Source organism: Anopheles merus, chromosome 2R (assembly GCF_017562075.2).
Source record: "Anopheles merus strain MAF chromosome 2R, AmerM5.1, whole genome shotgun sequence".
In the NCBI taxonomy this organism is placed as follows: domain Eukaryota; kingdom Metazoa; phylum Arthropoda; class Insecta; order Diptera; family Culicidae; genus Anopheles; species Anopheles merus.
In genome coordinates, this window is record NC_054082.1 from 21967336 (window position 1) to 21980423 (window position 13088).

At 45.7% G+C, this 13088-nt stretch overlaps 1 protein-coding gene across 16 annotated transcripts in view; it reads left to right on the forward strand.

The window, feature by feature from the left end:
• LOC121587858 (low-density lipoprotein receptor-like) overlaps window positions 1-13088 on the forward strand; it is a 157148-nt gene that overhangs the window by 90695 nt on the left and 53365 nt on the right. For 15 of the 16 annotated variants that reach the window (XR_006004119.1, XM_041905078.1, XM_041905082.1 and 12 more), the window contains 2 exons: window positions 4726-4845; window positions 9662-9784. Coding sequence is in view for 15 of the 16 variants with exons in the window: in XM_041905078.1 (XP_041761012.1) it covers window positions 4726-4845; window positions 9662-9784 (243 nt within the window). In the remaining variant the exon portion in view is untranslated. Of the gene's footprint in view, window positions 1-4725; window positions 4846-5328; window positions 5449-9661; window positions 9785-13088 lie in introns of all 16 variants that reach the window. The other variant, XM_041905086.1, reaches the window with a different exon arrangement.

Below are 13088 nucleotides of genomic sequence, written 5' to 3' on the forward strand. Positions count from 1 at the left end.
AGATGGCGTGCGTTGTAAGTAATTCACAGAGCAGAGCGAACGCTCTCAACCCGAAGGACCCTTGCCCACCACAAAACGGAGATGAGGTGCCATCAACGTCCCCTAACAGGGTTATTCAGTTTTCTGTCGCAACGAAACTGTTAGCACAAATTTGTCGCACATGATGGAAAGGGAGGAGGAAAGGGGCACAACATTCCTTCCCAGCGAGCCAGCAACCGAATAATTGACTGTGAACAGGTTAGCAAATTTACAGCGAGCGCAATGTAGAAGCAAGTGCCATCGAAAGGTGTTACGTTTCGGTTTTATTATATCGTCCGTTGCGGTACGGTCTTCCCGACACTTGTGCCAGCTCCGCACTACACGGCTTGAAGGTCAGGATGTGTTGAAGGGTTAATTTAAACTTGTTTTGTGACCTCTTCGCAACGCTCAGCCTTGTTCGCAACGGTGCCCGTCGGGGCGTTTATGCAATCGTCGTAACGAAATTATAGCACAATCGACAAACCAACAGCACTGCGCCCGAGCGTACCTGCTAGGGTGGTGCTTTACCGACGCAGGCCCAAGAATGTCATTTTAAATAAAGCTCTTCTTAAACATACAGCTAAAAATCATTAGGCGCCTCCATCAGTACGTGCGTACTGTTCCCTCGCGAAGTACCACCGAGCTTCATTTACACCCGGAGATTCTCGGAAGCTTGAACATTTCTTCCCCAAACTTGTCAGCTCCGGTCTCATAGCTTTCCAAGAGGTTGATGATAAACAGGCTGCCCCGGATAAACATGGCAGCGGGTAGCAAACGGGAAGGCTTACCGGTGAGGAGCACAATTTACGGTGAAGTTTTAATCCCGCTGACATCTTGAAAATAAGTATTTAATAATGCAACCAGCACCAGCAGCACCAGAACACGGCCGATGTGTATCCTTCGTATTCGTGGAACCACGTGACGGTGGGACTTAATGTTGCTAAACCACGTGGAAAGGTGGTATGTGTGATGCCACTGGAAGGTACGCTTTAAGCTCAGTGACGGCTAGATGTGGGACGAGCAAACCAGAAAGAAAAAGAAAGAGAAAAACTCTCAGGCAGATGAATGTGAATGGCTGTCGCTTGAGAGGTTGTGTTTTTGTGAAAGAAAAGTAAGGTTGTGATGGGAAAACTAGATTTTGATACGTACTCGTGAGTGACCGTGAGGAATGACTTATAAGGAATTTACCTTAGTTTTTCGAACAAGGAACAAAGCGTGTACGTGAATGGTTTATTCGCTGATTGTGGACAAAACCGTAACAGAAGGACCGACAACGAGTCATTATGTATGAAATCGTAAAATTTTTTGAGTAATAGATGTAGCAATCTTTTTGGGCACTCTTATCTTCTCGGTAGGTTATTCCCCTCGTGCAACGTAAGAGGCCCAGCGATAACGAGGTTGCAGTATGTTTAGCAATTCATAATCTAGCACTGGCAGCTCTCCTTCAAACAAATTTTATTGCTAAATATAGATACAGAGCTGCTCTAGCTTTGTGCAACATTTCATCAAAGCCAAGCCGAGGTCAAACAATGCTATTTCACGCAAAACAAACTGTGGTTTTCTGCGGTACGATGTGACTGTGTGTGTGAATGTATCATCGACCCTTGTTATCTTTAGCGGCACTGGATGCGGGCTCGTGGCATGGCATAAAATCAAAGTTTGTTTTTATTAGCTTCTCGACTGACAGGCTTGCCAAACAAAAGCCAACCATTAGCCGGGAGACGAGATGCACCCTCTGCGATGCACCGTCCTGATCGGTACCGCACGCCAGCGGTCCGATTAGGAAATCACGAAACCTGTTAGCAACCGTCCCAAATATCTGCCCCCGAAAACCAATTTGTAGCAGATTTATGTGGAAACCCAACTGACAGTGCGCCTACGTGGCCTGCCTCCTGGCCGCCCGTGAAACCTAAGACGGTCGAACCCGCATCCCGCCCAACGGTAGCAGTGTGGTGCGTGCAAAGCATCGGGCACTCAATTCAATGCTTCGCCCTGCCAAAGCCGACCGGAAGCCAGCGGAAATGCAATCAATCATAACCCCAAACACAGTGGCGCACGGTTCGCTTTTGTTGTCTGGCCAACGGCAATTGGCAATCTTTCTTCGTCTTCGTGCTTTCTTTTTTCTTTCTTTCAATACAATACACCAATGGTGGTTGTGGCCGTTTCAGTGTACCTTGCCAGTGCTGGACATAGGCAGGGCTAGCGGGCGAAAGAATGCTTGATTATTACGAACACATGATGTGGCCGCCCTGAATCGGGCGGCAAGTCTGATTGGGCCAACGTTCGTGTCTTGGGCGCAGCACGTTCTGCAACCGGAGCGCGACGACTCATCGACCCAACCGAAAGACCATCGGAATGATAACCTCCGGCAGAGATACGGTTAAGGGAGTGGTAGTTTATCTGTGCGGTGGCACACGGGGAACACAGAACAGTTCTAGAAATCTCGGACACTGCTGTACTCTGCTCAGTTTGTTGCAAGGATCCACGATGGTTTCGTATCTGAATCAGCACCGATGGAAATGTAGTTATGGAAAAGATGCTATTGACAATGGTGCATATTATGAGATGCCTTGCTTTTTTCTCTATCCGTACGATATAGTTGTTTTTGTGGGTTATTTTTTACTGATGGTTAGCGCCAATCAACGTTTTCGTGAGCTGAAGACGTATTGTAGTGTGGTTTAACAATAAATTTAGTTGATAAAATTGAACAGAGAAGGTTTTAATTTATTTTTTATTACATTTAATACAATTTGTATACTCAATTGTAAATGTATAAATGAACTTTGAAGTGTTTCAACATGAAATATGGATATGTTAAATTTTTTTCCCAACTTCAATTGTTCGAATAATGATTTTAAAACAAAAGACTTTAATTTGTGTAATAGCCTTGCAAGCTATCACATTATGTATCCTATTTTCCCCAAAAATTAATTGGCTCTCTACACTCTCTCTCCCTCTCTGACACACAATGCTTATTATATTATCATAAATTTTAATCAAAATTCTCACACTCCTCGTACGCTCGTACGCCCCGATATGATATACCAACTAAGGGGCAATGTGTAAAAAAAATGCAACACCACAACATATAACGTTCGCGGGCTAGCGATACAACGTGCGCTGGCTTTCGGGGCCGGGCTCGTGTAACTTGTGGCCAGAGGAACAGTACAGTTTTTAATTAAATACGGTGTTAGTTGGTTGGTTGTTGGCTGCCGCCAAAGACCGTCAAGAGCGACCGTTTGTTGTGTGGATGGACAGGGCAACACAACACAGTATCATAGCCCATATCCATGGCCAAAAGGCACCGGGGCAAGAAGTTCGGATACATTGGGACGCTCGTGGCAACATGACGACAAAATGCTTCTGCAACAGCCCGACAGTTTAGTGTCACTTTTCGTTGACGAACGCTGTGTCCCATTTTGCCCCATGTTAGCGGCGAACCGCACCACTTGCCGAAAGGGAGGCAAAATTTTGGCACCAGGACCTTCCACGAAGCAAAACGTATTTGTGGCTTTCGGTTCATTTGTTTTTGCTTGCATTTCGCGATACGTGCTGCTAAATTGCTTGGTTGTCAGCAAAAATTGAAAACCATAAACATGCGTTCCGAAAACTCGACTTTTATAAGTTGGTCATTTCGGTTGCACAAATTGCACAGTAATCGAATGATCGTTATTTTTTTTTCATTAAATGTTAACTGAATGACACTATGGAGCAGCATATAACGTCGCAGGAATGAATCGTATACAATATCCATCCTTCAAACGAGAAATAAAACCAACCACACGACACATCCTCGTTTCCACCGAACAAACATCAAACGTACGCTTCTCATGCACCATTTAACGCGTAACTAGCGCTCCTGCCATATGCTCGTCCTTTTTTTTTGTTTTTCATGCCGGCTGAAATGAGCATGTTCCTGTCGCAGCGGCTGATGTAAGCCCCGTTAATAACTCGCGCCAATTTGTCAGCTGAAAGTGACAATTTGCCACCATTATTGCGACGGGAGCACGTGTGCAGGCAGCGTACGTGTGCTTCGGCTTGCGCCGTTCGGCTGCAGGTCTGCGGTTTGGAGCAGTGTAACCCCTTTAATCTGCCCGCGGTGCGGTTTCCGCTATCAAAGGATTTTCTCCCTGGCGTCGGTATCAATTTCGGGTACTTTGTGAATCAATATACGACACGAGCGGAGACTGTGTAGGGGTTGGAAATCCGTTTGAAGTCGTGCTTGGGCCGGGCTAGCATTTGTTGCTAATTAATTTTCGCTTGATCGTAGGACAACGCCTACGTTCGGAAACTGGTGCCGGTTTGCATCAATGTCTTTTGATGTGTGTATGCGTGTGAATTGTTTGTTTCTGTTGTGTTTCTGTCAGCTTATGCAGCACGGTGTGCAGGTTGGCATTCCTCCTCCATTGGATTATCTTTCCATGGGGTATAATTTTGAGCCGTTGTTATGAGATTCCAACAAACTATAATGGCTTATTGTTATAATTGCGGATACGAGGAAATACAGTATGATTCTTCTGTTGATTCTCAAGCCATCAAAATCCCGTTAGTGGGTTAAACCTTACGTACTACTTCAACATTTTCTCTATTCCTCGATTTTTACTTTGCTCTGTCCTATTTGTGCGAATGTGTGGGAAGTTTCTCGGCTAGCGTTGTGAAAAGCATTTTCTAATACACGCCCTTTTCTATTTCTATTCCCCTCTCCAGAGAGCTCCTGTCCCGGTGACAAATTCCGCTGCAAGAACGGTAGGTGTATCCTGAAGCGTTGGCAGTGTGACGGTGAACGAGACTGTGCCGACGGTTCGGACGAGGACGCCCAGCAATGCCGTAAGTAGAAATCCATCAGTGTCGTCGCCATGTCCTATCGACCCTTCTACACGCTCGCTGCGATTTTTTGTGCCGCGGTGTCTGATGGGGGAGATTATGTTTTGGGACAGCCTTGTGACACCTTCACCTTTATAATTTTTGCTCCCAAACGACCCACCCATCTTTACGTTCGCTTTAGCATCATGCCGTGCTTCCGCTGCTAACAGCTCTACAGCATGATGAGATCGATGCTTTATCGTTTTAGCTCACGCGTTGATCGGTTTTTCTTGCTTTTCCTACTCGCTGTGCTCTCTTTTTACCACTATCCTTTACTCTGTGTTGTGGTTTCGTATGTATGTTTCTTCTTTCTAATCCCTTTCTCTTGTACTTTAATATGTTAACCCACCGTCTTTATGTTGGCTTTGGAATTCGTGCTTAAATGCTTGTGTAATGCTTGCGGTTTATGGTTTCGCGACCGTGTTGTGGCTGTCGCTGTATGTGTAGTTGTCAAAACCTGTCCGGCGAACGAGGTGCTCTGCAAGACGGCGGACCGCTGCATCCCCAAAACGTGGCTCTGCGATCGGGAGGCGGACTGTCCCGACGGTTCGGACGAGCAGAACTGTGGTAAGTTAATCGTGACGTAGCCCGGCATTACCTCAAACGGAACAACAAAAACCTATAAATCGTTTCGATGTTGGTTTGTATCGTCGTCGACCAAACAACGCGCTGCCAGCCATCGGGACCCGCCGGGGCGGTAATGGAGCACATCCTAGCTAAGCCTACACATCCCAGGAGGCGCTCGACCTGCTGTACACTACACATGACCTCCGTTACTTCCCACTTATGGCACATCATCGAAGAAACCCACATACATACGCACGTAATCGCACCCGCTTTCCGGCAACAAATTGATGGAGATCAATATCCGTCCCAAACTGTCAGACGCCTTCGTACACACTACCTCCTTTTCTGCCGTCTCCCTCTCTGTGTCTCACCCGCTGTCCCTCCTGCGAATCTTCAGCCCGGCAGTACATAAACTCAATCCCCCAGTCGGCTCGGCTTAGCTTAAATCACGATCGAACCGTCCTCAAAATTTCGACAACACCGAGAAAACCGGAACGACCCGTTGCGGAACGAAAGATTTGGAAACTTCCCGGGAAGGTGCCCCTATATCTTCGAGGAAATAAATCTTTGAGCCTTCTCGTTCTCGTTCCCGCAAACTCGCACGCCGTTGTACCTGAGTATCCGGAACGATTTCCCGCACCGATAGCCCGTACCGCTCTCGTTGCTGTAGCACTTTTCTGCCGCTCATAGGCTGGTTGAAATTTGACCACCTTTGGCGAAAATCGTTACTTTCCCTTATTCCGGAAAATGGTTAAGCCGCCCCGGAGAATGTATTACCCCGACGCCTCTTGGTTGGGTGTAGTATATATAGATATATATATAGGGATCACCAATTTACCGGATGACCTTTACCGCACCCTGCAGCTATCTATTCCTGTCTACTGGTACATCCCCGAAACTATGTTGCCTAATTTAGTCAGTTGAGTTTTGGTGAGAAGGGAGAAGTGGAAGGTCTGCCTGTGGTACATTGTACCCAAAGCACCACCAATCTTCCAAATTCACTACGGCCTCACCTCTGGGTCTTTTCGTTTACCCGATTCCGGGCGTCCAGCATCTCATCTTGTCTTGAGCGGTTCCGGTGACCCTCTCCGGAGATAATCCATCCGGAATGTTCACACCTTTCTACCATTTCCGTAACGGAATTAACACCGGATGTACTCAGCAGGACATTCTCTCAACCCTAGCTTACATGCGACCATTCCGCTGGTGTTGCTGGCGTCGTCGCACTGTACCGGTACCTTTTTCATCGCAGAATGGGAAGTTTGTTTTACTTCCCTCACTTGTTTTTTTTTTGTTTTTCATTTTCTCAAACTTTGTCCACGAGGCTCCCACAGTGTGACAAGCTTTGACCTGGCTGTTGCCACCATTTCCTGCCAGAACGGGCGGATGTTGCAGGAACAGCAACTTTTAATGACTGTATGTATCCTTATTATGGTTGCAATATTTGCTCACTGCTTCAAACCATTCACTGCATCGCTTACTTGCCCAACCTTCAACGTTACGGTTGAAACGTGATTTGTTGGCATAAGCCCGGAGTTTAACCTAGGGTGCAGAGAATACGAACAATGGCAAAAAAAAACAAAGGTTAGCTATCTAAATGAAACACTTTTGGTCACTAAAAGGCAAATGAATAGCAAAGCTTTAACCTTACCGAACAAGTATCATCTTGTGAACCATGGGTTTTGTATACCAGCTCCATTGGCCAGAAGAAAGTAAAAAAGAGTCATACTGTAAAGTCGTAAAAACTGCCAACAGCTTCAAAAAGTGTTCATCCTTACTGTTGTTTCACAGGAAGGAGATTGCACTGCGATAATGGTACGCCAGGAAACTCCGGGCAGCGTATCAACAACGTCCACTGCCTCTTCGTCTTGTCCTCCACCTAAGGAGACTTGTAAAAAATGCCCGCAGCTAGTTGTAAAACAGGGTCATCTGAATGACGTGATCCTTTCCGTTTCGAATGGACACGGTTTTGCGTAAACGAGCGCCTGCACAATCAATGCAGAGCGAGCCAGTACACCAAGCATCCACTGGTGAAAAGGGATCAGCGATGATAGAATTTCTTCCGGGTTTTCTCAACCGAGTACTCACCAACGCCGTCCGCCCGTTGTTTTGTTCTCAACGGTCGCTCAAAGAACGGTGCCCAACCGTAGCAAAGAAGGGCACTGTTTAAAAGTTCTGTTAGGTTAATTCGTCCGTCGAACAAAGGGACTCGGCGCGGGTTGCCAGCATGTGCGCCGTCCGGTCATCGGCAATGGCGACGGTAACAGACGGTCCGCAGTAATGGGTCGCGAGTATTTTTTGTTTTGTTTTACGTAGTCTTCTTTTTTATCCATTCCACCGCCCATTTGCTGTTGGGCGGGGTCCATTTTACTCTGGCGCTACTTTACGGGGTGGCATTTGTTGATGGCTTGACATTTTTATGGTTTGTAATTAAAGTTTCAGCCAACAATCGCGCCACAGGCGACTGCCCGACTGGAAAAGAGTGGAGTGGTGAGAATCTAAGTCTTTTGTCTGTATGTGTGTGTTTGTTTGTTTGGTTTAATGGCGGAACAGATTGTTTGGGGTTTTATCCTTTATTTCGGCACTATGTTGCGATTCAATCTACGGGCGGGTTAGGAACGATGCAACCGTTTGATATGAACCAAGGAACGTCAGAAATATTTTCGGCCAAGCTCAATGACATGCCGAAAAGTGAATTTTACAAATGACGAACAGCAGATGGCTTAGATGGGATTGTTTGTTTCCCTTTATATGCATCTTTTCTTGGAATTTATTGCGAAGGATCGAAGCTGTTTTAACTCGAATCATACAACACCGCATCAAATATCATAAAGCATATGCATAACTTAAGGTAAATTTGAAATCCCTAGGACTTTTTGCAATCTACACCGTTGCGATCCATATCAACATTCTATGCTTGAATAACCTAACGTTTTCTTGCCCCAGGAAATAAGATGCGAAATGAACTTTTTCTGCACATTCATCTCTTTTGCACAATCCAACAAGCTGGCGTACCAAAAGCCCTGCATTGCGTTATTACTCTACACAGGACCTGCACTCCGTATCGTTCATTGAATCAGTCGATAAATTCAGTTTACGATAGTTAAACTTTGGACCGGGTATCGATACACATGAGGCTATCTATACCTCAGCGAGTACACAAAGGAGGTTCGTTTAATCAACTCATGTCATAAGATGCTGCCAATGTGATTGGATATTGAGTAATCTTTGGCATGGAAACATTAAAAGGCAATGTGCAGAAACATTCAGTTTAATTTACAATCAATTTCCTACCAACAATGACCCCAGGAAGCTTACCTCGGGCTGGTTTACGTTCTGTACAACTCGCTCAATTTATCCTCTCATACTTCAATTAATTACGATGATACGATCGAAGTTTGATGTGTTCATTTCATTTCAAATTCTTCGTACAACTTTAAACTGGCATCCAATCATAGTATCTAAACCTAGCAAACCAAAGCAAATCACTAAAGAAGTAAGTAGTCCCACAAATCCATTATCTACAAATAAATAGTGTGTGTAAATATGCCAATAACATGTAATGTGTGTGCTTTATAACCAATAATCTTTAAATATAACTGCATGGAAGGTTAGGTTATTACTTGTAATGTACAAACGTAAATAGTGTTTTAACAATTACTCCACGTGTCTTCCGTTTTTTCTCGTTGGGTTTAGTTGGATTTCTGGTTGCTTGATTGCGTTATCGCTCTGTTTTTAATTGCATCGACTGCTCATTAAATAAATTGACCTCCTGTATTTAATTACCATATAACCTAGCTTCCATCAACGCGTTGTAGTGAATTTTTCATTCCATGATTTCTTGCACACATTTTTTCCCCTACATTTTAATTCCCTACCTATCTGGGTTACTGATGATTTCATTTTTCTTACCCATCGCTCCCCATTTTTTTCCAAACACGACACATTCGCATAATTACATTAATGGGGTATCATGAAATAAAATACTAATTGGGTGTTTCATTTTTCATCATACACACAAACCATATCTTCCGAACCGTTACGGACCTGAACATCCTGGATGCCGCCACCTTCCCGATGTCCGCAATCTCCGAACCCTCCGACTGAAACTGAACTGGCTCCGTCGACGGATTGACTGCATGCAAACAAAACCGAACTCGATCCGTCGACCCGCTGGACGTGCTGTGCTGAACAAAAACCGCAACCGCAACAGAGAGCAAAGTGTGCTCGTCGGAGGAATTTACGTGTCGCAGTGGAACCGGCAACTGCATCCCGCTGGGCTGGATGTGCGACCAGAACCGGGACTGTGCTGATGGGTCCGATGAGATGTCCTGCAGTGAGTATTCATTGGGGTTTTTTCCCTTTCAACATTTCATACTTGTATTATTGCTACACACTTAACTCAATCCACTAACACTCGCAAAGCAGCTGTGGAGAAAATTTCGGATATGTTGTATTGTATGTAAGTGTGTTTGTGTGACTGCGTTGCTCAGTAGATGAATGCATTGGGCAGTGCTTTCAGCATTATTCATCGGTTCAACACCCCGGTAAATGGGAAGGAGGTTTGTTGGTTGCCACAGCATGCCCTCGCCCGTAAATCGCATTAATCAATTAAAAGGGAGTTAATTTTATTCGGCGCTCAATCAATCACGCTATAGTAACAGCGTGACGTGTTATGGTCCCCACTTGACCCGGCCAGGGCGTATCGGATAGCGATTGAAAAAAAAGTCTCTTCCCTCGTACATCACGTGAACGCGGGGAGGGAAAGGCGCGCAGGATGAAATCAATATTCGTCCTGATGAGAAAGATAATTTAATTTAATGGCATAAGTTCTCCGTAACGCATGCTGCCATGCGCTGTATAAACTCCTTCATTCATACCTTTCCTTTTCCCTTTATAACCCATCACTGTTCGAACCATCAATACTGTGGGCACTGTTTCGGGATGCGAAAACTGCGCTCCAAGGTGTATATAAGCAAAGGCGGCAATCGAAAAGGCCGAAAAGGACCTCCAGCTCGACGCTCGACGGGCGCGTACGTGATTGGAAACTCAACATCTCATTTACCAATCGGCTCCACTTACACTGCGCGGCTCCAGTCGGTGCTCTCGCGTTTTAGTCGAATTGACATCGAAAACAACAACACCTGCCGCACATCCTTGATGCCGCCGCACTGGCTGCCCATTTAATCAGCACGGTTAGGCCGTTTGATTGCCAGTGATTGTGTGAGCCGCGTTTTTGACCACGTCGGTGCGGTGCCCGGGCTTTTGACATCTCTTACTCTCTCTCTCTCTCTCTCTCTCTTACTTACTAGGTGATCCTTTAACGATGGTGGGCTCTTATCCTGCCGGCAGGGTTTAGCTGACGAGGCTCGTTAGGCAGGCTCATTACCGAAATTGTCGCCCGAGCGGCGTATTGGGAAGAATAATTTCCCAACGAAACTCGATGCTATCGATGAGTTTCGGGACTGCAAATTAATCACGCCAATGGACGGGGGGATGGGGAGGGGGACAGTTTTTATTTTGTTTGTAGCAGCATTACCCGTTGCCTGGGTTGCTAAAGCAGACAAAACCAATAAGCCGCTAACGGTAGAATATCTAATCATGATGAAAGTTCTAATAATCCACAACAGAGACAAATTCCATATAGTGACTGCAGCAAAATATGAATGCTGATGTTTTCCTAGTTTAGTCATCTTTGCGAAAGTTACTCGTTTTCTTCCATTTTGTTTTACCAAAAAAGCTTTACCTGAGTTGATCCTTCTGATGTTTATAAATGCCTCTTATTGAAGTCCTAGAACCAGTGGATGGATTGTCCAGAGCCTAAAAATGGCTCTTTGAAATTGTTTTTCTAGGTAAAAGAAGTGGTTTAGTTGTTTTGAGCATGTTGTTACAATATTTTACTTTCTTACGAGCTTTGCAAGAGCTTTGTACGGGCAACGATTTAGGCGTGATTTTTTGTTCACCATAATATTCCTTTTCCTCTGCAATTCTTCGAATCTTTACCTTTCGACAGCTGCTCGCTTCTTGTGAATTTGTAAAACGCCTTGTTATAAACATCTTTTTCAATTTGTGCCACATTAAATGAGCGAATTGAAATGAACGGATTAACAAATCAAAGCAAAGTTTAAAACAATTTAAGATCCATAGATAAAACCACCGTCTCCGTCAGTGGATCAAGCACCCCCCGAAACGGGTTGTTTCAATTTGCGATGCATAATCCTTATCATCAGTCGGAGCGAGGGATCCTGTTAACCCCTGTGCTTCTTTTACTGACGAGTTGATTGAGTTTTAATTTTTTTTTTCTCTCTCCTTCACTTTTTATCCCGCACTGCCCACCATTCTCACGTCGAATTCGTTTTTGAGAAGGCATAAATCCTTTGTCATGCTAATTAACTTGCCCCGCCCGGATGCTGGGCATGATTTATGGTACTGACCGTCAGATCGCCGAGGCATTCGCGGTGTCGCGCCTTCCTGAAAGATTAAGGACGTGCTCCGATGCTGATAGGCAGTGTCGTTTTGTCTTAATGCACCCGTCTGCTTGACTTTTGCCGTCTTCTTTGTTCAGGTCACTGGATACAAAAAAGCAGCATCGTGCACGAAACGACACTCGCGGTAAAGTGTTCCAGCGGGACAGCTAGCGTTAGCCGCGTCGCCGTAGCCATGAAAATGAGGGTCGTAATCTTTCGCCATCAAAGTGGCAGCGGGCTCGACTTACGATGAAGAATCAGCTGTGGCTTAGACGTAAGATGAGCCTCTGCGTTCCGCCAGAAAAAGAAACACGTAACTGTCAGTTTTTTCTTTGCATGACAGTGGTCCCCGGTATGCCCCAGCCATCGCTCCCCTGCAGCTCTTCAGTTCGCTCCCATTGGTTGTTGGAAGCCTCCGTGGAATTGCTTGCTGGCCATAAAAGTAATGAAAAGTCATAAATTTTAAAATTTTCATATTAATGACCCCATAAAAATGCTATCTTCCACCCGGCTTGCTGGTTCCGTCACCCTGAGCGACGGTGCACGGTGTTAGGTATCACCGAAAAAACACCGGAAAACGAAAGACCTGCCCGCTGCCATCTGCGAGTGAATGTCGTTCTGTGAGTCGGGTTGATTTGTTGAAGTCACCTGACAGGTGAAACGTTCAAAAACAATTCTTCGCACATCGCGTTAGTCAGCGATGTGGCTGACTGTACGACAGCCGCCAAGGCACCACGGCAGGCCTCCACGTTCGGATGAAGATAGTGCACAGAATCGTGAAGATGATATAACAGTCCTATAAATGGCGCAAATTGTTTTCCCATGCCAGGCCGAGTGACCGCACCGAACGTCTCGACACTGTTGGGACGACAGACCGGTTCGAACAATCCTTCCAAAGCCTCCGACCGTACCACGCGCGCGTGCGACAGCTCGACCAAAAGGAGCATGGTTATGAAAAATGGATGTGCTTCACCTGGGGTGTGTCATGACACGGGGCAACACTGAGTTGCAGCGCTGACTCGCATTCAACATTTCAGATAGTGTTTCCGGAAAATGCACAGCACACACACACACACAGCCACACACGTCCCGTTCGGTTCTGTTCCGTTCCGTGGAAGACAATATTTCGTATTCCGGGCGCGAACGGAGCGGACCATGCTGCCGGAAAGATGA